General features: G+C 42.8%; 1 protein-coding gene across 1 annotated transcript in view; it reads right to left on the reverse strand.

The window, feature by feature from the left end:
• GLRB (glycine receptor beta) overlaps positions 1–24821 on the reverse strand; it is a 175234-nt gene that overhangs the window by 77953 nt on the left and 72460 nt on the right. Inside the window, exons 3-5 of the mRNA XM_073644903.1 lie at positions 19552–19658; positions 15368–15435; positions 2019–2248 (exon numbers count right to left, since the gene is read on the reverse strand). Of these exons, the coding sequence (XP_073501004.1) occupies positions 2019–2248; positions 15368–15435; positions 19552–19658 (405 nt within the window). The remainder of the gene's footprint in view (positions 1–2018; positions 2249–15367; positions 15436–19551; positions 19659–24821) is intronic.

Here is a 24821-nt window from a genome sequence, read left to right on the forward strand (position 1 = left end):
CTCCTCCCACCTCGCCTTCTGCTCCTTCTTTGACTGGCTACAATAAGGCTTTTGACCTTATCATTCAACCGAAAATGCCCTAACTAATGTCACCAATGACCTACTTACCGCCAAAAGCCAAGTGACACTACGTTGTCCTCCTCCTCCTGGACCTGTCCTCTGCTTTCCACACAGTAGACCATTCCTTCTTACTACAGATTCTCTCATCTCTTGGCATCACAAACTTGGCCCTATCTTGGATCTCTTCATATCCAACAGACCAGACATTCAGAGTCTCCCACTCGCACACCACCTCCTTATCTCGCCCCCTATCTGTCGGTGTCCCCCAATTTTCAGTTCTAGGACCCCTACTCTTCTCCATCTACCCCATCGGACTGGGACAGCTCATAGAGTCCCATGGCTTTCAGTAACATCTCTATGCTAATGACACACATCTCTAAATCAGAGATCACCTCCTTACTAACCAGAATCCCACAATGTCTGTCCACTATTTCATCCTTCTCTCCTTGATATCTAAAACTTAACATGGACAAAACAGAATTCATCATCTTTCCCCCATCTCTCTCAATCCTCCCTACAGACCTATCCATGAAAATCAATGGCTGCTCACCTCTCCCCAGTACCGCAACCTCGCTCCCTCAGGGTAACAATTGACTCTGCTCTCTCCTTCAAACCACATATCGAAGCCCTTTCCAGCTCCTGGTGACTCCAACTCAAACATTTTTCTCGGATCCGCACATTCCTTAACCAAGAATCTGCAAAACCACCAGTACATACCCTCATCATCTCCAGCATTGACTAGTGCAACCCCCTGCTCTGTGGCCTCTGTTCTAACACTCTTGCAGCACTCTATCGTAAACTCTGGTGCCCGTCTAATCCACCTGTCCACCCACTATTCCCCGGCCTCTTCTCTCTGCCAATCCACTTACTGGCTCCCCATTCCCCAGAGACTCCAGTTCAAGACCCTAACGATGGCTCCTCCATACATCTGTGACCTACACGCACCCTCCGATCCTCACAAGATCTCCTTCTCTAGTCCACTCTTATCGCCTCTTCCCACAATCGCATATAAGATTTCTCCTGTGCTTCCCCCCTACTCGGGAATGCTCTACCCCAACATATCAAACTCTCGCCTAGAAACCTTCAAAAAGGAACCTGAAGACCCACCTCTTCCAACAAACCTACAACCTGCAATAACCCTTGCTCCACTATACTGCAGCATGACAAGCTCTACCCTCACCCATCCCTTCTAGACTGTGAACCCTCACGGGCAGGGTCCTCTTTCCTCTTGTACCAGTTGGTGACTTGTATTGTTCATGACTACTGTACTTGTTTTTTATTATGTATACCCCATTTTACCTGTAAAAGCACCATGGAATAAATGGTGCTATAATAATAAATAATCTGGACTGTCATGATTTATGTTGAGGTTTTTGAGGATTTTCTCTGTTATTCTCCTGCTACAAATTACTATCTAGGTAGCGTTTCCACATGTCTTAAAGTGACCTACCCAATGATGCCAGTGGTTGGGTAGGGTAAAATCTTCTGGAAGACTACCTTTATTTATTTTAAATAGAGCCACTAATTTTCACAGTGCTTTACATACATCATCATGAGGGCTCACAATCTACATTCCCCATCAGTGTGTCTTTGGAGTGTAGGAGGAAACCAGAGAACCCGGAGGAAACCTGCACAAACACGGGGAGAACATATAAACTCCTTGCAGATGTTGTTTTTGGTGGGATTTGAACCCAGGACCTCAGCGCTGCAAGGCTACATTATCCCTTTATGTGCTTTTCACAAGTGTTCATATAAAATGCCCAACCTTTTAAATCACTATATCTAGACTCCATATTTGACAGCCCAGAATTAGTAAAAGAGTTCTGTTTCAGTTAATATTCTGCTGCACAATCTTTTATTACCTTCGCACTGTAGTACCAACTTCGTTGTAAAACTTTCCACATATAAATAAATGTACCTTATAAAAGAGGGAGGATTAAAAACTGAAGGAAACTTGCCTCATGCTAAGCAGGACATCTCCATCACGAAAAATAAACAAGAGGATGTTTTCTTGGGTGACATCATGAAAATTGGCCATCTTTTCATTTGCAAAAAATAAATCTGGCTTCCACAGACACTTGAACATTGTCGGATCCACCGTAAGCGCATCAGAGCCTTTGAAATCATTGGGAAGCTTTAGTCGGGGGTCATTCCATCTCTGCCTTAGAAAGATGTTCACTCTGTAGTCCTGCAAAGAAATGGACAGAATTTGTACTTGCTGTAAATGTGGTAACAGTCTATGATAGACAGGTTCACATCATCATCTCATCATGAAGTATTCCATATTTATTGAGGTCACCTAACCACACCTGCCAAAATAAATGAGAATTTATTACGTGTAAAAGGAAGCTTTTCCAACTGGTGGCTTTTTTTCTTATAGAAGATATTTCTGTTCTATTTAATTACTGAATATCTAAAATATTCTTATTTGTAGATGACATTTATCAAGTGCAACTGAACTGAAAGAGTAGAAAGAGGGCATGACTGGCGTAAAAGCACCACTGTGCCCAATATCTCCGCAGTGAGAGATGTTCTTTGTAGAAAGTCTTAGTCCCCAATTAGTCAAGACCAGTGATTTTCTTGCCAATCTTGATGGGGGCGTAGGCATCATCCGCTCCTGATTCATTAAAGGGTGCACACCTCTTAATGAATCAGGAGGGTCTGGCGAGTGGCTTTTGCCCCCATGCACGACACCAGAAGTCTTAAGTCTGACTTAGTAAGATATGTAGCGTAACAAACGCCATAACTAGTCAGGAATTAGACAAATTGTGGCATCACGCCCCCGCTGTTCCCCTGTCCAATGCCAGCTCTGCCCATTTTACCAGAGCTGGGAGAAACTGAAGCAAAGGTGCAAAAATTTGCCAAATTTTAGAGCAAACCGAGTAGCGCCACAATTTTGCAACTTTTCAAAGTGATTTTGTCATGCAAGGTGTGGGAAAGACTTAGTGCAACACAAAGGGAAGAGGGAAAGGGAGCCCAGACTCTAGGGAAAGGCGGGAAGTGGAGACCTCCTAGGTAGATCTAGAGTCACCCTGTCTCCCCTAACGTCCCTGTATTGGCTCTTCACCAATCGCCGTACGCATGCCTCACCCTGTCTTTACCTGGCGTATGGCTATGGCTAGGGAAGGGAGGAACTGAGCACTAGTCAGTCTCCACGAGTACACAAACCAGCAGAAATTGCTTAGCTTTAGATGACTCCAGACAAATGCGCACACGTCCTCAAGCTCCAGAGAGGACGAAGTACTGCTCTTCCTAAAGCCTCACAAGTAGAAATGAATATCGCCGGCACCTTCCTTTGAAACACAGCAGGTATTTATTTATACACCCAGGCAGGGTGTTAATTAGCCAGAGGAAGGTAGCCGCTGGGTCCTAGAGACCGCCTCTAAGACAGTGTCTGTAATGCCAAATGTAGAGATCTCCTGCAACCAACTGCAGGGCGACTGTCACATCTGACACACGTGTGACAGATTTACGCCGGAATTCTGGCAAAACTGTTCTAATGAATCGTGGCCATAGTCTCAAAGATCGTGAATACTCCAAACCCCACAAACTATATAAATATGCTCGGGCTAACAAATAGTAATATGATAAATGTTGTAAAACAGAGTTCCATAATTTGGCCATGTCTGCAGTCATGGAAGGCAAACCTGCTTCTGGTTACTGGTCAGGGTCAGCATCAGGACTGATCTTAGCTAGGTCCCTCTGAGTATATCTTCTGGGTATACAATATCAATTATATAAACTGAAAAACGGACAGACTTTCGCTCTGAATGTTCTGGTCTTATTCTAACAGTCCTAGACTAATTAGAAGTTCAATTATAGGTCGTCTATTCACAAACTAATTTTCGATTCATGTTCATAGCCGATCATGAAGAAGCTCATTAGCTTTGCGAAGATCCACTTTACAACTCGCCACCTCACAGAAGATAATTACATGTATAATTTGTGTTATCAGCATCATACTTTAACAAATGCTAAATGTAATTCCAAGATTAGCATTCTCCAATGCACTGCATTTATTTTCCAGATCCAATTCTATGCCAGACTTGTTACACTTGTCTTGTTTCCATGTTCAATTATATTATTCATATTCTATATACACAAAGCTCTGCAAGGAGGAAGGAAGCAGCCCATTATCCACTATACGCACCAGATACTATGTGGAGTTACTTCTGAAATTCAAAACCAAGTTCTGAATAAACTGGACTCATTAAATAGAAGTTTAGAAGAGTTTAGAAGTATCTAAAATTCCAGATAGAAGACGAGACATACAAACAAGAAGAATGACTAGGCAGGTGTTCATTAATGGGAACTGTTCGGAAAACAATTTATTTATTTTTTTTTTTGTGCAACATTGGATTATACATTGTGACTTGTGCTTTTATTGACATGAACCTTCTTTTCATGCCGGCTACTATATATATATATATTTTATTTCACACATACTATTCCATTTTTTTCATAGGCTCATGTAGTTTAAGGATGTGTTACATTTAAAAGGTTTGTTCAAGACAATGAAAAAGTTGTCACAGGCAGGAATACACCTAAACTAATTAGAGGGGCTGTCCACTCCCACACCCGGGACATTACTTGGCACAATTGCTCCCGGTACAGGGGGCTGGGGTGAAATTTGTTTACAAAATGCCATAGTTTCCATCTTTCTCAACGTCTCTGCAGAATTAGAGAGCCTCATTCACCTCCATAAGGTGATTGGGAGATCTTCATATTGGATACCCGTATCAGCCTGTCTGCGGGGTGGTGGACGGCGATCTTTGCATCCACTTCAGAGGCTGATGAGTGGCTTTCCACAGATGAATATTGATGGGCACGTGAGATCTCCTCAGTCAATTTTTTGCTGCCTTGTAGATGTATCAATGTCTATTTGTATTCTTTAGTACCTCCCCTTCTTTTTCAATATAGTTTAGTTTATTAGATATGTTAGATGGTGTAGCAAAAACCTGGTGACAGATTTCCTTTAAGATCTGAGAGCAGCATGATGTAGGGGCAGAGACCCTGATTCCAGCAATGTGTCGTCACTTACTGGGCTGCTTGTTGTCATTGTTCATTCTGCTGCAGATCTACCAGCTCTCTGAATGTTCAGCTCTGTATAACTCCGCCAACACCACAGACTGTCAGCTTTCTACCCCTGTAATGTTTCTAAACCGAAAGCTGCCAATCACTGGTGGAGTCGGGGTTACATAGAGACCATGAAAATGCTTGACTACCTGGCAGCAGATTTACTAGTCCTCTAATGATTATCTCCTGCTGATCAAACAGTGATGCTTTCAAAGTTACACTAAGCTGCTAAGTAAGGGACAACGCTGGAATCAGGGTCTCTGCCACATTAGGCTTCTCTTAGATTATTTGGCATAAACCTGGTGACAGATTCCCTTTAAGTCCTGGGTTCATGGTCTGTGCATGCTTGTCACACAAGCTACTCAAGTGGGGTCTCCATCCCAGTACACAAGAGCTTGTGGTGGGAGGTTATTACTCTGAAATGTGACCCAGAGGGGCGGCATGTATTTGTGGCGGCTTTGGTAGATGCACACCTATGCTAATACTAGGTCTGTACAATACCGCCCCTGCTACTTTGTTAGTTATAAATGAGGCAGCTGCTTTTCTTTTTTAATGATGACACTCAGACCATACTTCCCAATATAGGGTTTAAATGCCTGTTCACTGCAGGATACAGACATAAAGAGGGCAGCACATGCATGGTGAATACAGGAGTGATGGAGACAGGAGTGAACGGCTTCTAATTTAACTGCAGGGACTTCCAGGACAATGAGGACTCTTGATGCAGCTTTAATCTGGTGTTTTGTGGCTAAAATATCAACCCATACAACATTTTTTATCTTTGCAGGATGCATAGTGTTCCTGCCATGATGGTTGGGGAAAATTGGTCCTCGCAGGTTGTACCTACATCATGATGGACAGCTCACAAACTAATAGTATGGGTGTGATCAATAGGCTGTTAGCAAACATGGTGTACTACACATAATCATGTGATGGGCACCTTATACAACCTTATCTGTGTTCATATAATATACTAAGCATTCACCGCCATCATGGATGTTGGGTAAGTCAGTGGTTGTTAGTCTGTATTTTGCACCTGTGCTACTTCCATCATATATCATTAGGGTTTATCTGCATCTGGTATAGAATTGGCATTTCAATGATGTCTTGGTAAGTATGGCCTCGTTTCCCAGTGAGGTGCTCTGGTCATAACCCACCTATTATACGGCTTGGTATATTTTCCTAAAAGCACAACTCTGATGTTATACTTACGGGTCGGCATCTTATGAAGTTTTCAGTGGTGTTCCAGTTGTGCTCTGCTAGTTATGACCTGCTGGATCGCTCCAGTGCTTTACAATGTAAGGTTATGAGAGCCAGAACCAGGCTCTCCGAGTTACATTGAGAACTAGTTTTGACTTCCCGACAGTCACAAATGTCAGAGCAGGACAGAAGCAGCGCTGGGAACAAGAGAATACAACACCGGTAATTTAGTTTTCTCCCCCCAGCATTCGGCTAAGTGCAGGCGCCGGGCAGGTTAGTAACACTATTAACCAGCAGATTAACCCCATATCTGCAGGTTAATAGTGTTTTTTTTCTGGTGACAGGTTCCCTTCAAGTTACTGTAACTGGAAAAAAAAATTAAAGCAGTTTTCAACTTTCAAATACATATTTTTATAAAGCCATCAAGTTTATGTTTTATTAATGCAAAAAAACTAATTGAAAAAATCTGAATTTTATAATCAGAAGGATGATTTAGATTTTTGAAATAACCCTTTAAACTATTTTTTTTCCCAATGAGGACAATTTTTTTTTATTGAGTCAAAAAATTAATTTTTGCAATTTAGTTCCATTATTTTAATTTAGAAATTCTCCCATTGGACCATCACAACAAGCTCACTGACAGATTTTCCGTTAACTCATTTTGCAGACAGTAATAGAAACTGCAATAGAGAGGCTGTTTTTTTATGAAATCCAAATATAAAAAAATATTTGTAGCCAAAAATGCATGCATTTAAGTAGAGAGAAAATAAATTGTCTCTAAAAGGTGGGCAACCCTTTTCAATTATATTGTTAAAAAAAAAAAAAAGGTTGGTAGATTCTAGTGCACAAAAAAGTAATGAAAGGTGATTTAATATTTAACATTATTTCCTAAGAAACCAGAGCTCTTTCACAAGGATTACTGTTGTGGTCAGGTTTAACCCGTTCACGCTCTCCTAGAAGATGATTAGAAACCTCTGAGAGATGGTAGGATCTTGTGAAGTTTATTGAAGCATTGTATAATTCTGCTCTACATAAATTAAATCAAGTTTTACTAACAACTGCCAGGGGCCAATTCTAAGCCTTTTGCCCGATATCGTCTCCAAATATCTCCTGCCAATGTGCCTAAAGGAGCGGGCTGTCAGATGGATTTAGCGAAAATACTTGCACAGTAAAGAATGCAAGCTGCAAAGAGGAATAAAGACTGAAGCTTCAAGTAAGGTTTCTCCTGGGATCATAAATACAGCATTTCCAATAATGACTGGAACAGCCATCGTCCTATTAACTTGATCAACTAATGTTAGAGATAATGGTGCAAGCTGCTATTTATAATGGCTGATGTTGGTAGCATCCTTCCATGACTCAGCTTGTAACAAGGCGATAATTCACTTTGATGGAACCACAAATGTCATGCCCTTTAATAAACAGAATATGGCACAACAAGGAATCTGCCTTTCATGTGAATGGGATTTATCATGCTGATCTGCAAGAATCAGAAGCTGGTTGACATCAGCTACGAAAATCAGTATGTGTGTATAAATATAGAAAAGAATCACAAAAATTAAAAATAGATTAGCAGTGGAGCCAAATATCTGCCAGCAATTGGTAAGCCTGTAGGTTTAGCTGAACGCTGAACTTGGTATTCCTCTCTAAAAGGAGTAGATGGCTCTAGTAAGCGGTGCAGAGTGATGCTGGATGTTGGGTTCTCAGCCAAGAAAAAGGAAATATTAAGTATAAAGTATGTGCGGTTAAGAGCACAACCCAATCGGAGAAGAGCGGAATCAAGATCAAAGGTTCTCCCTCTGAGTACTTGCTTTATGCCACTGCCACTGTTTTGATTGGCCAATAATGGCAACTTGTGCACAGAGTTAACATCGTGTTCCAAATACTCTATTAGAGATCCTCAAATTTCTGACATTAATCAAACGCAGTTTTTTCTTATAGTCGCTTGAAGGTAAACTAAATGAATCACACATTGTTCTAGTTACTCCGTGCAGGCAGATTAGCTATAGTCCGGGTGAAGTAGAAAAACATTTATTGCGTCTCACCATCTACATTCCTCTGCCTTCACAAGTCATGTGTTCATTTAGAAAAACCTGGCTTTTCGCTCCACGGGTACTACTCATGTGAGGCTACGTCCCCCACTATCCTGACCTTAAGAAGCTTCCGCTTTTCTCCAGCACTCAATGCTATGTCAGACTTGCTTAAAAGTTTAAAGTTTTGCAGTATTTTGAAAATAAAGCTTAAAGGGGATTCGTGGGCTTCAGACCACTTTCCGCAGTCATTCTGTACGCCTTGCACTTGTCACAATTCGGTAACCTGCAGCCACATTTTTCCTGTATTTTCAGCAGCTTCTCCAATTGAGCATTGAGAAAAGTGGATGAGAATCTAGTGGGCACGTGACTACTCGCATGCAGATCACATTCAGTGGTGTGAAAAAGTGTTTGCCCCCTTCTTCCTGATTTCTTATTATTTTGCATGTTTGTCACACTTAAATGTTTCAGATCACAAAATAAAATTTAAATAACTAGACAAAGATACGCCAGATGTAATGGGACATACACCTTCCAAAAAGTTCAACTTTTGCCTTGTCAGTCCACAGAGGATTCTCCCAAAAGTCAAGATATTTTCTTGCAAAACTGAGACGAGCCTTTATGTTCTTTTTGCTCAGCAGTGGCTTTCATCTTGGAACTCTGCCATGCATGCCATTTTTGCCCAGTCACTTTCTTATGGTGGAGTCATGAACAATGATCTTAACTGAGGCAAGTGAGGCCTGCAGTTCTTTGATGCTGTTGTGGGGTCTTTTATGACGTCTTGGTTGAGTCGTCACTGCGCTCTTGGGGTAATTTTGGCAGGCCGGCCACTCCTGGGAAGGTGCACCATTGTTCCATGTTTTCACCATTTGTGGATAATGGCTGTCACTGTGGTTTGCTGGAGCCCAAAGCTTTAGAAATGGCTTTATAACCTTTTCCTGATGGATCTCAATTAGTTTGTTTCTCATTTGTTCCTGAATTTCTTTGGATTGCAGCATGATGTCTACCTTTTCAGGATCATTTGGTCTACTTCACCTTGTCAGGCAGGTCCTATTTAAGTGATTTCTTGATTGAGAAGAGGTGTGGCAGTAATCAGGCTAGGGAAACTGAACTCAGCTTCCCAAAGATGTGATCAACCACAGTTAAAACATAAATTAAGTGGGGGGACAATTACTTTCACACAGGGCCCTGTAGGGTTAGATTTATTTTTCCCTTAATAATAAAGACTTTCATTTAAAAACTGCATTTTGTGTTTACTTGTGTTATCTTTGTCTAATATTTAAATTTGTTTTGTGATCTGAAACATTTAAGTGTGACAAACATGCAAAAGAATAAGAAATCAGGAAGGGGGCAAATACTTTTTCACACCACTGTACTTGCGGTTTAGTAACTGCCCAGTGGGGAAAAAAAGGGAATTGTGACCGTGTGATAGAATGACTACAAAAGTATGACAAGTCATGAAAACCCCTTTAATAAGGTTAAGTAAAATGAAATATCTGAGTGCCTCATTCACCAGTCATTTTGTTGTCGTGCCTGGGCTATCTTTTTTATTGTAAAGGAGTGGCACATGGACAGCTCAGTCTACATCTGTTTTATCGAGTCTTTTTCCAGAAAAATCTAGGGCATGTCCTAATTGGATCTGATTTGTGGACCAAACTTTCCCATTCTACTGAATGGGTGTGCATTTCAATCTAAGTGCTGTCCCTTTGAAACACAGATGTATGACTAAGGCCTAAATGTGGGTAGAAAGACAGTTGTGCAAATTAAAAATCCAGCTACAACTCACTTAAAGGGATTGTCCAGTACTCGGACAAATTCTTCTCAATCACTATACATCCCCTATGTAAAATAATAACAGTTACATTGGCCTCCGATGCAGGTGGCGTTCCAGCGATGTTCGAGCCTGCTCTCCATTGTTATGCCACGTGAGGCCTGCAGCCAATAAGTAGCCCCTAACCCTCATTTCCTTTGAGAGGTGAGAGCAGATGCCAGTTTTTACAGATGGAGAAGAAAGTGAAGCAACTGCTGATTGACTGCAGGGCTGATGTGACAGCAGGCGCTGACATTGTTGGAATGAAGAAATATAAAAGTTGGCACTCAGATCACTAGCTGATTATGGAATTTATTATGAAGTTACTGCAATCCAAAAAACAAAAAACGGTTCAATCTACACATCAGACCTTCATCATTAAACGGATTGCCAAAAGAGATATGTAAAGAAATAAAGCAAGTGCGGAGGTAAGCGAGGGGTATCCACCGATCTGGTCAGGAGAAAAGCAGACATTGTTGGAATGGCGCCCGCCCTGGAGGAGAGTGTAGCAGCTATTATTTTACATGGAGGAATATAGTTATTGAGAAGGGGCTATCTGAGTAGTGGCCAATCTTTATAACACCATTATCTTTTTTCGCTACTTTTGAAAGGTGGTGAGAGGGGGGAAAAAAAGGCAAATTACATCTTTTTGACACCAGATAACCTGATAGTAAATCCGTTTACATGTGTTTAACCGTTCTGCTGCAAAGTCAATTTCCACAGTTTTGACATCCACAAATACCAGGATTTTGCTATTTTTATTAGTGGGAGTAGACACCTGACACATTGTAAAACCAGCAAGCAAAGCTTTTGATTCTGCTAGCAAGATTTAATAAGACCCCAGGATCTTACCTGTAGCCCTTATGTTTCAGGCGCAGCTAGTGTTCAAAGTCACACTACGTATGCACTCAGCAGAAGGATTACATTTTCTTTTGCCATTTACAAGGTGAACCTTTAGAAAATATAAGTGTGTGGGAGATGAAGACTTCATTTTCTCTTTATTCTCCTTTTCTCTAAAGCTTTACAGGAGGCATGACATATACATATGTATATATACAGTATATGGCACTTGTGCTTTTAATAGGTGAAATTTGCCATTTGCCCCCTCTCCATTCCCTGCAGATGTCCAGAACATAGCCCACATGGAGTCAGGTAAGAGCCACACTTGGGGTATCAGGATTTATTGTAAGAAGCCAAAATTATACACCGATAAAAAACACAAGAGGGATCTTTTGTGGCTATACATAGGAGCCAGCAAAAAGTTCCAGTTCACTCCATATAGGAAAAAAAACAAAACGTATGAATGATCAATTTTATCATTCAATAATATAAAACATGACTGAGGAAAAATTGCCAGGGACCAGAGGCAAATTGTAGCAGCGTGACATTAGATTGCAAACCTGCCCTGCTAAAACTGCAACTAGTGACAGTGAGTGTAACTGTAGGGTTATATGCCAAAAGCATTTCTTGCCAATCCAGAAAACTCACTTTTAACGTTGATAGACCATAACCTTAAAAATACGACAGCAAGGTTTTACTGGCTGCCATGTGCTACATAATGAATATCTGCAACCGGTTAGAAATGGGAACTCTGTCCTTGGTGTCAACAGTAAACCTCAAGCTGCTTGCAATATCATCTCTGAAATCTTTATATGGTGACATCTGCTTTAGACAGTCCCCAGCTCCTGAACGTACATCATGTCACAATAGCGATTCGGCAGCTATAGACATTACTTTATTCCCTAATTATGGCGTGACCTACAAGGGAGTTTATTTAAGAAGTATAAAACAAATGTACAGTGGGACCAAAAGTTCTGCATTTATTTTATAAGTGTGACTACTTCTGTCTGGTTGTTGTGATGCCATTTCCCTGGTGAGGAATTGAAAGTGCATGAAGTTATCATCATGCAAAACCTTAATTTTAACAAATGCTTTTGAATATAGGAATGGTCATTTAATTAAAGAAAACTGACTGCCAAAAGTTTTGCATATATATTTATTGATCACAACATAGAGAGTAATTCATTGTTTACAATGCCATAACTTAGTATTTTGTAGCAAAACCTCTTGCTTTAGTTACTGCACCACACTGACGGGGCATTAAAGCCACTAGAGTATTCAAGACATCTTGAGGGATCTTGCTCCATTCTATTTGCAAATCTGCAAACAATTCATCTTTATTGCTATGGGTACCGGCCCCAACTCGTCGCCCTAACTCATCCCAAAGGAGCTCTATAGGGTTTATATCAGGCGATTGGCTTGGCCATTGCAACAGGCAAACATTTTTCTTTGCTAACCAATTTTTTACTAAATTGTATATGTGTGCTTAGGATCATTGTCCATCCCCTGCCTACTTTGGTTTTACCATGTGGCAGCATTACATTCTCCAGTATCCTTGCACATGATAGCATTAATGTTTCCATCAATTCTATGCAGAGGGCCAATGGCAGATGCAGAAAAGCAGCCCCAAACCATGACATTGCCACCACCATGTTTCACTGTAGGTGTTTGGTACCTTACATCTTTTCATTTTCCGATTGGGCGGTATATATAGTGCTTGCCATCACTACCAAACAGATTGAACTTGGATTCATCCGACCACAACACCTTAGACCAATCTGTCTCTTTCTATTGACTGTGTTCTTTGGCAAACTCAAGTCGGACCTTCCGGTTCTTTGCAGAGATGAAAGGCTTCTTGACTGGAACTCATTAATTCAACCCTCCTGCTCTTAGCCATCGCACCACAGTTTGGCGACGCACTTTGACCCCATATTCTTCGTTCATTTCGTGAGACAAGTAACTAACACAGAACAGGAGAAGTGAAATTTGTCTTCTTGGAAACACATCTTTTGCTTCTCTCTGAGCTCTGCTGTATTGAAACAATATTACAACCCTGTCTGCCTGTGAGATGGAAGCTGAGAGGAACCTGCAGAAGTGTCAGGTATAATCACACACAGCACTCTCTGCAGTGAGATCAGGAGAGCGGCCATTACACATCACACTGGTAACTCCCCTTCATGTAATATAAGCTCTGGAGGCAGAGTCATCTTCCAGGCAACATCGCCCCCATAGCCTGGAAGAGGTCATTTATATGAAGTGATAAAAGATGATTTATCCACAACAAGCCATCTGATATGAGGAATACAGGGAGGACTTTTAAGCTGTCTATAACCAGTATGCCCATAATAATAGTTTAGATAGGTCAAATGTGCTGACAGATTCCCTTTCAACTCCTGACCCAACTGCTCCCTCCTCCCCATGGCAGTAACTTTTGCAGTGACTCATGAGTCATACAGGAAAATAGACCTCCTGTTTCTACATAGATCTTAGAAGGATTCAGCTATTCTGTTTTTAATCACGTGATGCCATAGACCTAATGAAAAAGAGAATAATTAACTGGGTAGAAGGGCAAAATGAGCAATTGTAAGTACACAGTGCTGTATAATATGATGACTGCAATAACATTTTGGATAAAAACTTTGATGCAAGTACTTCTGCTCATGGCAGAGCTCGGAAAGGAAGGCGTGCTAATTGATATTTGGAGAGAAAATTTGACTCTAATATAATGCAGAACTCATGTCACATTTGTGGAGTCTCAGGAGTGCCAAAACAGCAGAACCTCACCCTCACAAGAGACACCATTTTGGAAACTACACCCATCAAGACATTTATGTACAAGTATAGTGAACATTTTGACAATACTGATGTCTCACTGAATTTTTTAACGATCGGCTGAAAAAAAAATTCTTTACTTAAAAATGTTTTTAACTCAAAAGCTTTCACTTTCCAAGGGGCAATGAGACTTACAATTTGATATGCAATTTCTCAAAGAGGATGAAATACCCGATGTAATCGGAAACCACTGTTGGGCACTTGGTATAGTTTGGAAGGGAAGGTGCACCATTTTTTTTGGAACGCAGATTTCATTGCACTAATTTGCGAATGCCATTTGCAGCTCCCTTGATGGGCTTATCAGCAGTAACCCCTCGCAAGTGGCCCAATTTACGAAATTAAACTCCTCAAGAAATTCATCTATTGGGTGCAGTGAGCATTTTGATGACAAAAGATGTATTGCTGGTATAAAGGTGTTAGAATTTTATAGCACTGGACTCTGGAAATAAAAATTATATTTTTTACCCACTAAAATGTTGTTTTCTATTTTGACAGTGTGGAAATAGAAGAAAGAGGGACCCCGCAGTGTTTTTACTCTATTTCTCCAAAACTCTGCAAGGCTCGGAAGTGAAGGCGTGCTATTTGGGTGTAGATTTTACTGGAGTAGTTTTCAGGAGTCATTTGCGCAGCCACTAAGGTTCCAGAATAGAAGAAATCCTCATTTGGCTGTAAGAAAGCGAATTTTGTAGGACTCCTTTCTTTGGAAGTCATGTAGCTTTTTATGGAGCTTTTGAGCTACCAATAATGTGGAAATCCCCCATTTTTCCATTGACAGATTATGGACCTGAGTATAGACTTGCTTTTTTGCTGGACGAGTTAAAGTTTTTATTGCTATCAATTTGAGATAAAAAAAAAACTTTTATCACTTTTAAGTATGCTTCAGATTTTTCCCGAGCACTTATGTCAGGGTTTCCATTTAAATCCCATGAATATGAGGAGAAAACATTAACTTTTCGGTACAGTATGATTACAGATTTTTATAACTTTATGATGTCACTTTTGAACACACACACACAGAAAAAAATGTTTTTGCATCATATTCTGAGAACTATAACCATTTCTCTTCAGACAGTTATACAAAGGCTTGTATTTTGTGGAATGAGTTAAACTTTTTCTTGCCACCAGTTTGGGGTAAATATGCACCCTCGACTGTTTCTGAAGCCACATTCTTCAGTTGGGATCTTGAATGGAATAGGAAAAACTCTTCTGTTCAATTTGCAGAACACAAATGTCATGTTGCTAGAATAACAGACTATAAGGCTGGGGGCTTAATGTTGTACTTAAAATGGAGAAAACTGAAAAATATAACTCTTCCTGCAGAATAGTAAGCCCTCATGTCACTTTACTAATGGAGAAAAGCCTCCTTGACGAGACCAGTGATGGATGAAACGTTGCATCCACCTGGGTCTACAGACACCTTTTTTCTTTTGCGTCACATTTTGAGCGCCGTGGATCGTCTTTTTATGAAACAGAAATAACGAAACACTAGTATAAATGTGCAGTATAATTCATTACTTACCATAGTGGTTTCTTGGATAGATCCAAAGCTGTTAATAAATATGTTGACTACAACATCGACTGGAATACCTACAAGTAAAGAAAAAGGTTTTAAAAGAAAGACTGACACAATAAAGACAAAGATGACATCACTGCCTCGTCCATGTAAGATTTCAAATGTCACCAAAAGACTAAAAATAAGTGAACCCTGTACACAGCAGGAATACTCTCTACAGGAAATGAACAATGGAAGTGGCGCAGTGTCAGAGGTGCAACTGGAGGAGGCTGGCGAGGCATGGGTTCAAGGTGCTGGGAGTCAGGGAGTAACAAGACTGATGTTCTAAAGAGGAACTGACACCAGGGCAAAAATATCCAGAGTTTGCCTTTTTTTTCCCGCTGCTCATCTGAGTATGCAGGGTTTTGTTGAGCTGTCATTCAGTCTCTGTGAATGGGAGAAAGCAGGACTCACCAGTTTTATGCCAAAAAATAGCTTGCCATCTCCACCTCTATTGTATACTGCCCCAAGACAGGGTAGTATAAGGTTATGTGCACACAATGTCATTTTCAGATGGGTGACCCTGGTCGATTTTTATTTCAGTTCGATGATTCGTGTGGAGTTTTTTTTTTAAACCATTTTACAGCATTTTTGAGGCTGGTTTCCAGCCATTTTGTTACGCCATTCAACAATGAAGAAACCAATGGCAGATTTTTTGAAAGGAAAAACGCTCAAAAAGGCGTCTTTTGAAACATCACATTGACTTCTATTATAAAGTATAGAGCGTCGTCAGAGCAAAAAAACATCTGAAGAACGGTTAGGTCACTTCTTGTAATCGCTTAGCTTCTTTGGAAACCTGAAGCGATAAGACGGAATATATGCACAAGTCATTTTTATATAGGCATGCAGATATTCATTATTTTGAAGGTTTAGTTAGGGCTTTTTCAGATGGGTTTCGTAGCAGAAACCACCTAAAAAGACTGTGTGCACATGCCCTAAGTGGCCACTTGAAGTTCAATGTAATAAAATGTATGATTAAATATTTTGCTACTAAACATAGTGGACTTTCCAGCTTGTATTATCATTTGATTAGAGAAACCATTATTTTGCTCGCTAGTGTAGTGAAGAAGAAAACCTTGAACTTTGATATTCTGCTGGCAGACTTGAGTCAATGCATAAGGGAAAAAAAAAAAAATCATACAAGACACGGGCACAAACACAAGAGGCTTCGTAGTTTGTGTAAATGGAGATGAATAAGTCAATGCAGAAAATGGTATGACTCAAAAAATACTTCTACAGTAGCGCAAAAACTGGTTACCACAGCAACCTAGATCTGTGCTAGAACATTACTGTCAGTGGATTTCAGCCCACGCAACCACATCAAGAACACTTGCAGAGCAAATCTATCCCTGCTCTGTATAATTCAGCTGGTACCCGGGTCCTTCAGAGCTCTCATAGGTGTATTTACCCGGTGAGCCTGCTGCACACTCTCGTACACGGGAAAAAACGTCAGCTTCATTTTCTGATTGTTTGATATTACTGGAATAGAGTGCTGAGCTGTAAGTTCCCCCTGATTTACTAATGCAGGTTATCAATGAGGACGTCTGGCTGCTGGAACCGCAGGCAGACCACAGACATTGCTGGGAAAAGCTGCCGGTAATCGCAGTTTTACATAAAAAACATAGAAAATAAACCCGTAACTATGTCAATGAAGGTAATGCAGTGAGCTACTTCTGCTGATAGATGTCCTGCTAGGATCTACACATGCCTTATTAAAAGGGGTCTTCCATTTATAACTTATAAATTCCAATCAGCTTGAAAGAAGATCATCAGCAGTCACACACCCTCTGCAGAGTGAGTGACCGCTGCAGCCAGCCGCTGGGCTCAGAAGCTTGTGCAGTCTGTACAGACAGCCGCTGAGCCCAGTGATTGGAGGTGGCGTGTGCTGTAGTCATTATATAATGGCTAAAGGCTGTCAACAAAGACTGGGAGCAGTGGCAGAAAGGCAGCCACGGACCTGAGAAGCGTGAGCAACACTTAATTTATTGTTTTGAGCATGAGCATACTGAAGGCATTTAAAGATTATAAATGGAAAATCTCTTCAAATAAAACAGCACCTGCAGCTAACTACTACCAGATAACTGTACTAGTTATAGACCGTTATGACAAGCGTTGCACCTCCCGTCCCCCCAGCACTGAGATGACATTACAGCGCAGCTCGCCTTCCAGCGATAGCACAGGAACTGATGGAGTGAGGAGTTGTAAGGGTGATAAATTGAGACACATGAAGTCGCACTGGCTCACACTGAAAGCCAGTACTGCCCTTCTCTTGAGGGGACCTTTTCCCCTGTGGGAAATTGTCCAATCAAAAGAATGCAGCATCAGGAGGGGAGTGGGGGGGGGCGGGGAGAGTAAACTCCCCAAGAAAAGAATCTGTTAACACCCACATGGTTGAAGGAGACATTTTCATATACACTTCAATGACCCTCATCTCCACACAGCTGTGGAGAAAGAAAACAAAAACATTCTATTCAGCCCCCTCTGCTCCATTTCACAATGTACGGCATACAGTTGAAACCAAGAAAGAATATATCATGAAAGGTCTCTCTTTGAGAGTGAAGAGCTGCTAGATAAACTCCTCCTTCAAACGACTCGGGTCTACAATGTATTTCAGCACTGGACATCTGTTTAAGAAACCCTAAGATATTACTCGCTCATCCTAGGGCATAACACGGCCGAGCACTATCTGGAGTTTCATCTGATAGCGCTCAGACCAGTGTTATACTATAGGGCAGCTCACATCTGCGATTATTGTCTCATGTCGATTTGGCTAAAGAAGACAATCCCAGCATGCAGGTGGTGCATCTGATATTCAGATCGCATTCAAGTCTATGGGTGCGTGGGAAACATCAGATTATTGCGGAACCAGTCAATCGAGAAGATGGAGAAATTAAGTTCTCTGTCTTCTCCACACCTGTGATGTGATTCGCTTGTTCAAGAGTCTCGGATCACACTAAGGTGACACTCTAATCAGACTGCCAAATCTGCACTTTTTTTGCCAAAACTAGTATTTACAGCATATTTTTCATTTTGGAGGAAAAAGAAAGAAGCTTGGAAGCCTAAAAACACCATCCCAACTGTGAAACACAGGGGTGGCAGCATCATGCTGTGTAGTTGTTTTGCTGCACGAGGGACTGGTGCACTTCACAAAATAGATGGCATCATGAGAAAAGAAGATTATGTGGCAATACTGAACCAATATCTCAAGACATCAGCCAGGAAGTTAAAGCTTGGGCGGAAATGGGTCTTCCAAATGGACAATGACCCGAAGCATACTGCCAAAATGGTGAAGTGCCTTAAGGATAACAAAGTCAATGTTTTGGAGTGGCCATCACAAAGCCCTGATCTTGATCCTATTGAAAATTTATGGGCAGAGCTGAAAAGGCAGGTGCAAACAAGGCGACCTACAAACCTGGATCAGTTACACCAGTTTTGTCAGGAGGAATGGGCCCAAATTCCGACCAACTATTGAGAGAAGCTTGTGGAAGGATATCCCAAACGTTTGACCCAAGTCATTCAGTTTAAGGGCAATGGTGCCAAATACTAATGAAATGTATGTAAACTTTTTACTTTGCAGTAAGTAATAAAAATGCCTAAAAATATTCTCTCTCTCTCATTATTCTGCCATTTGGCAAATATTAAAAATGATGGTAATCCTAATTGACCTAAAACGGGAAAGGTTTATTCTGATTTCATGTCAGATATTGAGAAAGACTTGCATTAGTGTCTTTTTATATAGTGTATGTAAACTTCTGGTTTCAAAGAGAAATATATTATTATTATATTTTTATATTGAGGGTTACATGATGCAGAGCGACAGCAGTGTTCACAACTCTGAAGACTATACTCCCAAGAATGCAAACACATTAATGTTGAGAGATTTCTGCTCTGAAGTCTGTATTGTAAATACTGTAATTCAGGATCTGCACCAAATGAGACCTAGTGCAATGCAATGGTGCTGATGAACGTTTTGACATATAAAAATGATAAAAGCTTTTTAAATAAATAATCAACATTAAATAAAATATCATGTAAAATAATGTTGATCATATAGCACCAACTTATTCTAGCGCTGTACAAAGACTGACATTTCTTGACAATCTAGATGTATCTCGAACACATACAATTTTATATGAAAACATGCAACAAACCTTTGAAGTTTGGTCTTATTCTTGGGTCATAGCTGACCAATAGTCTGTTTAATATGTTACTAGTGGAGTTCGCAGGAACTCTTGCAAGGTCTTCTGCAGATTGTTGACTGTAAAGAAAAAAAAAAGTCACATTTACTGTACAGATTATTTAATGTATAGGACACACAATAGGTACATTTTCTGTGGCTTTAATCCTTTATAATGCAATGAAAATCTGCAGCATATGTTCACATACTGGGGATATCAAATCCGCAGCGCAGGTCACATACTGGGGATATCAAATCCGCAGCAGTGGTCACATACTGGGGATATCAAATCCGCAGCAGTGGTCACATACTGGGGATATCAAATCCGCAGCAGTGGTCACATACTGGGGATATCAAATCCGCAGCAGTGGTCACATACTGGGGATATCAAACCTGCAGCGCAGGTCACATACTGGGGATATCAAATCCGCAGCAGTGGTCACATACTGGGGATATTAAATCCCCAGCGCAGGTCACATACTGGGGATATCAAATCCCCAGCGCAGGTCACATACTGGGGATATCAAATCCGCAGCGCAGGTCACATACTGGGGATATCAAATCCGCAGCGCAGGTCACATACTGGGGATATCAAATCCGCAGCGCAGGTCACATACTGGGGATATCAAATCCGCAGCGCAGGTCACATACTGGGGATATCAAATCCGCAGCGCAGGTCACATACTGGGGATATCAAATCCGCAGCAGAGGTCACATACTGGGGATATCAAATCCGCAGCAGAGGTCACATACTGGGGATATCAAATCCGCAGCAGAGGTCACATACTGGGGATATCAAATCCGCAGCAGTGGTCACATACTGGGGATATCAAATCCCCAGCGCAGGTCACATACTGGGGATATCAAATCCGCAGCGCAGGTCACATACTGGGGATATCAAATCCGCAGCGCAGGTCAATTTAGTCTCCGAATTTTTTCTGCAGCATGTGGGCGAGAGTGTGATTCAATGAAAATACTGGTAGTGTTAGACGCAGCTGACTTTCCACCCAAGATTTTGAACAGAAAATCTGCTGCATCATCCCCATAGTACCCTGCATGATATAGTGGCATGATATAGTGGTCAACACAAGAGACATTGAAAGGGTCGCTATAATGCAAAAAAATAATTGGAATAGATACTGTACGTCAGAGGGTCTCACTGTATACCAAATGCATTCCCCAAAAGTAACACTTAATCTAGAAATTAACCATTACATTTAACAAGATATATAGTTGTCCTCACTGATCATAGAATATAGTAATGTCTAATGCCTCGAGTATGTGTGGTGTTCTCATAAATAATTATTACTGACAGGTCCAAAAGACTAGAAATGTTGCAGACCATACACTTATGTCATGTGAAGCACGACTCAGCAGGCAAGAAATACAGAGAGACGAGGCTTATAGCAGACAAAGCATACAAAAGGTTTGACAATTACCATGATCAAAGGAACTGCACCTTTATATATGAAACTATAATGCTGCAGCCACAATTTATACCATACATATGTAGCCATGACATTGATCAGGAGAAAAATGAAGAATATTTGTCATGCAAGGTGTGGGAAAGACTAGGTGCTACACGAAGGGAAGAGGGGGAGGTAGCCCAAACACTAGGGAAAAGGAGAGTGGAGATCCCTAGGCAGATATAATAACACGCTGCCTAACCTACCGTCCCTATATAGGTTCCACACTTATCGCCGAGCAGGAACCTAAACCCTGTATGTCCCCAGAGCTTGGGGGAGGAGTGAGCACTGGTAAGGCCCCACTACAAACTAAAGACAACAAGGTAGGCAAACAAAGGGGATTAACTTCGCTTGAGCAGACGAGTTCTCTTACAATAACCATGAGAGCAAATCCTCTTCCAAATCCCAGTTCTTTATAGTCGGTGGCCAACATCCCCGGATTCCACTTCCTGTCTCCGTTTCTGTGGACAACCCTGCTGCGGAGTCTCTTGTCAGCAAATTTTCTACTATTTGGGAGAGTACCAGGTCCGCTCTTCTTCTGTCCTCTGAGCGGATGAAGAGATATGCTGATAAGAGACGTCTGGATCCGCCTCAATTCTGTCCGGGAGACCAGGTTTGGCTCTCGTCCAAACATGTGCGGCTCAAAGTACCCTCCTTCAAGTTGGGCCCTCGATTCATCGGTCCCTTCGAAGTCCTCAGGCAAATTAACCCTGTGGCCTACAAATTAAAACTCCCAGCCACCCTACAGATTCCCAACTCCTTCCACGTATCTCTCCTCAAACCCGTTGTCTTTAACTCTTTTTCCAATAATCCAGGTGCCCCTCCTGCTCCGGTTTCCGCTGATGACGTCTTTGAGGTAGAGAGTATTCTGGCCTCCAAGAGGGTAAGAGGAAAAACCTTTTTCTGGTGGATTGGAAGGGGTTTGGTCCTGAGGAGAGAACTTGGGAACCCAGGGAGAACATAAACGCCCCGCTTCTCCTTGAAAAATTTCTTTCTGGCCAAAAAAAGAGGGGGCCTAAAGGGGGGGGGTACTGTAGCATCGGCGTCTCTGCCCCGTACTAGGCAGAGACGCCGTCCCTCTCACCTCCCCGCTCCAGGCGCGGCGTCCTCCAGCGCTTCTCTCACCGCTGCTTCCGGCACGCGCTCCTTCCCCGGCAGTGTGCTTAGGGCGCGCGCTCGCGCTCCCCCTCTCTTAAAGGGACCGCGCGCGCAGTCCTAAGGAGTCCCCGGCCAATTGCCGGAGGATCTCCCATATATAAGGCACCTCCTCCAAAATGGAGGTGCCCGAGCAATGTTGTTGCAAAGCCTTCACTCTGCTTCAGCCCTCAGGTCCCGTTACCAGTTACCTGCCAGTCACCTGCCAGATTCCTGCTTGATACCTGCCTGATATCCGCTTACCTGCTTGCAAGCCTGCGGTCCGACGGTCTGCCTTCCGACACCTGTCAGTCTGTCTATGGACCAGCCTGCCCGCTCACCTGGGAGCGCTCACCTACTACCTGTCTGCTAGCCTACCTGGAGGCTCCGCCGTCACGTGCTGTGACCACCTTCCTGTCCAGAGACTCTTGCCCGCTCACCTGGGAGCGCTCACCTGCTACCTGCCTGCTAGCCTACCTGGTGGCTCCGCCGTCACATGCTGTGACCACCTGCCTCTCCAGAGACTCTTGCCCGCTCACCTGGGAGCGTCCACCTGCAACCTGCCTGCTAGCCTACCTGGAGGCTCTGCCGTCACTTGCCGTGACCACCCGCCTGTCTAGAGACTGTCCCCGTAACTTGCCGTGACCTCCTGCCCTTCTACCCAGAGACTGTCCCCGTCACTAGCCGTGACTACCTGCCTGCCTTCCCTGGGAGCCACCCGCTTCCTTACAAGGACTGCCACCTTGTATAGTTGCTCAGAGGTTCCACCTCCCAGACCCGTTACAGAAATAAAGTACATCACTTCAGTATTTTTTCACCCACTTCTGGTTTTGGCTTACAAATACTGAATGTGTGAACATGGCCTTAAAGTGCGCAACTTCCAATGGATTCCGCTCTTAACAGCTTGAACGGTCGTCACTAGTGTTGAGCATTCCGATACTGAAATATCGGGTATCGGCCGATATTCACTGTATCGGAATTCCGATACTTTTATAATATCGAATCCCGGAATCGGAAGTTCCCATAATGCCTGCGCTCTGCAGTGTCTGTGAAGGATGACAAGCTGGGTGGCAGCGCTCAGCTGAGATCCAGCCTGTCATCAGAATGCCATCCCAGCGTGGGAGAATTCTCCTGATTGTTTAAAAGCCGGCGGGCGGTAAAAAGCCGCCGGCTTTTAAACAATCACACAGCCCCATACTGCTTCCCCGCAGCCTCCCACCCCGATCCTCCGCTCCCCTCACCACCTCCAATCCCAATCGTAAATTAGGACCGGGCGGGGAGCGCAGCACCAAGGAGTGAAGGACCCGGGCGGGGAAGCCGGCAGTGAAAAGACTTCACCGCCGGCTTTCCCGTTCTGTGCTGCGCTTTCCCGCCGGTTATTTCAAATGAACAGCTGAGGTATCAGCTGATGCCGATCAGCTGTTCATTTGAAGTCGCCGCGGTGCCCTCAGAGGGTTCATGTGAGTTCATGCTTGACTGCATTGCATGAACTCACATGAACTTTCCCACGGCCGTACAGGTCAGCCTCACCTCCCGGACCCGTCATGATTAGTGTGTGTGCGGGGTGTGTGTGTGCGGGGTGTGTGTGTGCGGGGTGTGTGTGTGCGGGGTGTGTGTGCGTGCAGGCAGACATAGACCGATGTGACACTACTACTCCCATCGGCCTATGTCTGTCCCCCGTCCACTCGTGCCAGCAGGATCAGCTTGATGGGAGCAGTAGTTCCCATCAGCCTGATCCTGCTATTTAAATTGCCCTACTGTGTCCCCAATAAATGTTAGATACATGTCATTGGTGGCCAGTGGTTACCTAAAAGAAATTAGTTCATACATTACCTGTCCCCGCCGATCGCCACCTAAAATAAAGTAAAAAATAAAAAACTACACCTATACTCACCTAGACACCTAATTCCCCGAAGCCATCGATCTCCTGTAATAAAATATAAAATAATAAACCACAACCTTATCCTTACCCCTCCGTAGTAGTCCACGAGTGTCCCATGAAGATCTCCAGTTTACAGCAGCCACATAGAATGTGACCGCTCTGAACCGCTGCCGCCGCTAGAATGACGGGGCCGTAAGGGTTCACCGGAGTTCAGGCAGCGCTGCTCCGGTTCGCTCCTTTACGGCACTGCTGTATCGTGAGAAATTCCCACGGTACAGCAGTGCCGTAAAGGAGGTCTCCGGAGCTGCGCTGCCTGAATGCACTCCGGTGACCTCAGTCAGTGGCTCCTGCTGCCGGGAGCGGACGTGTTCCCGGCAGCGTGAGCTTACAGCAGCCATGCACAGCTGTCACCTTCTCCAGATGTGACAGCTGTGCATGGGAGATCAGCGCAGGAACGTGGACAGGTAACTATTTTTTTTTAGTAAACTAAGAATTAAATAAAATGGTGTGTTTTATTTCAAATAAATTATTTTTTTCTGGGTGTAGTGTGTTTTTTCTTTTTAACACTTTGTAGGTTAGTAATGGGGGTGTCATATAGACGGCCATCATTACTAACCTGGGCTTCATGGCAGCTGGCGCTGACATGAACCCCACCACTATTACCCCCTGCCACCGCACCAGGGCAGCGTGGAAGAGCGAGGCTAAGTGCCAGAATTGGCGCATCCTATGGATGCGCCATTTCTGGGGCGGCTGACGTTTCTA

Source organism: Phyllobates terribilis, unplaced genomic scaffold (genome assembly GCF_046119375.1).
Source record: "Phyllobates terribilis strain yellow unplaced genomic scaffold, ASM4611937v1 Scaffold_1__5_contigs__length_1240528914, whole genome shotgun sequence".
In the NCBI taxonomy this organism is placed as follows: domain Eukaryota; kingdom Metazoa; phylum Chordata; class Amphibia; order Anura; family Dendrobatidae; genus Phyllobates; species Phyllobates terribilis.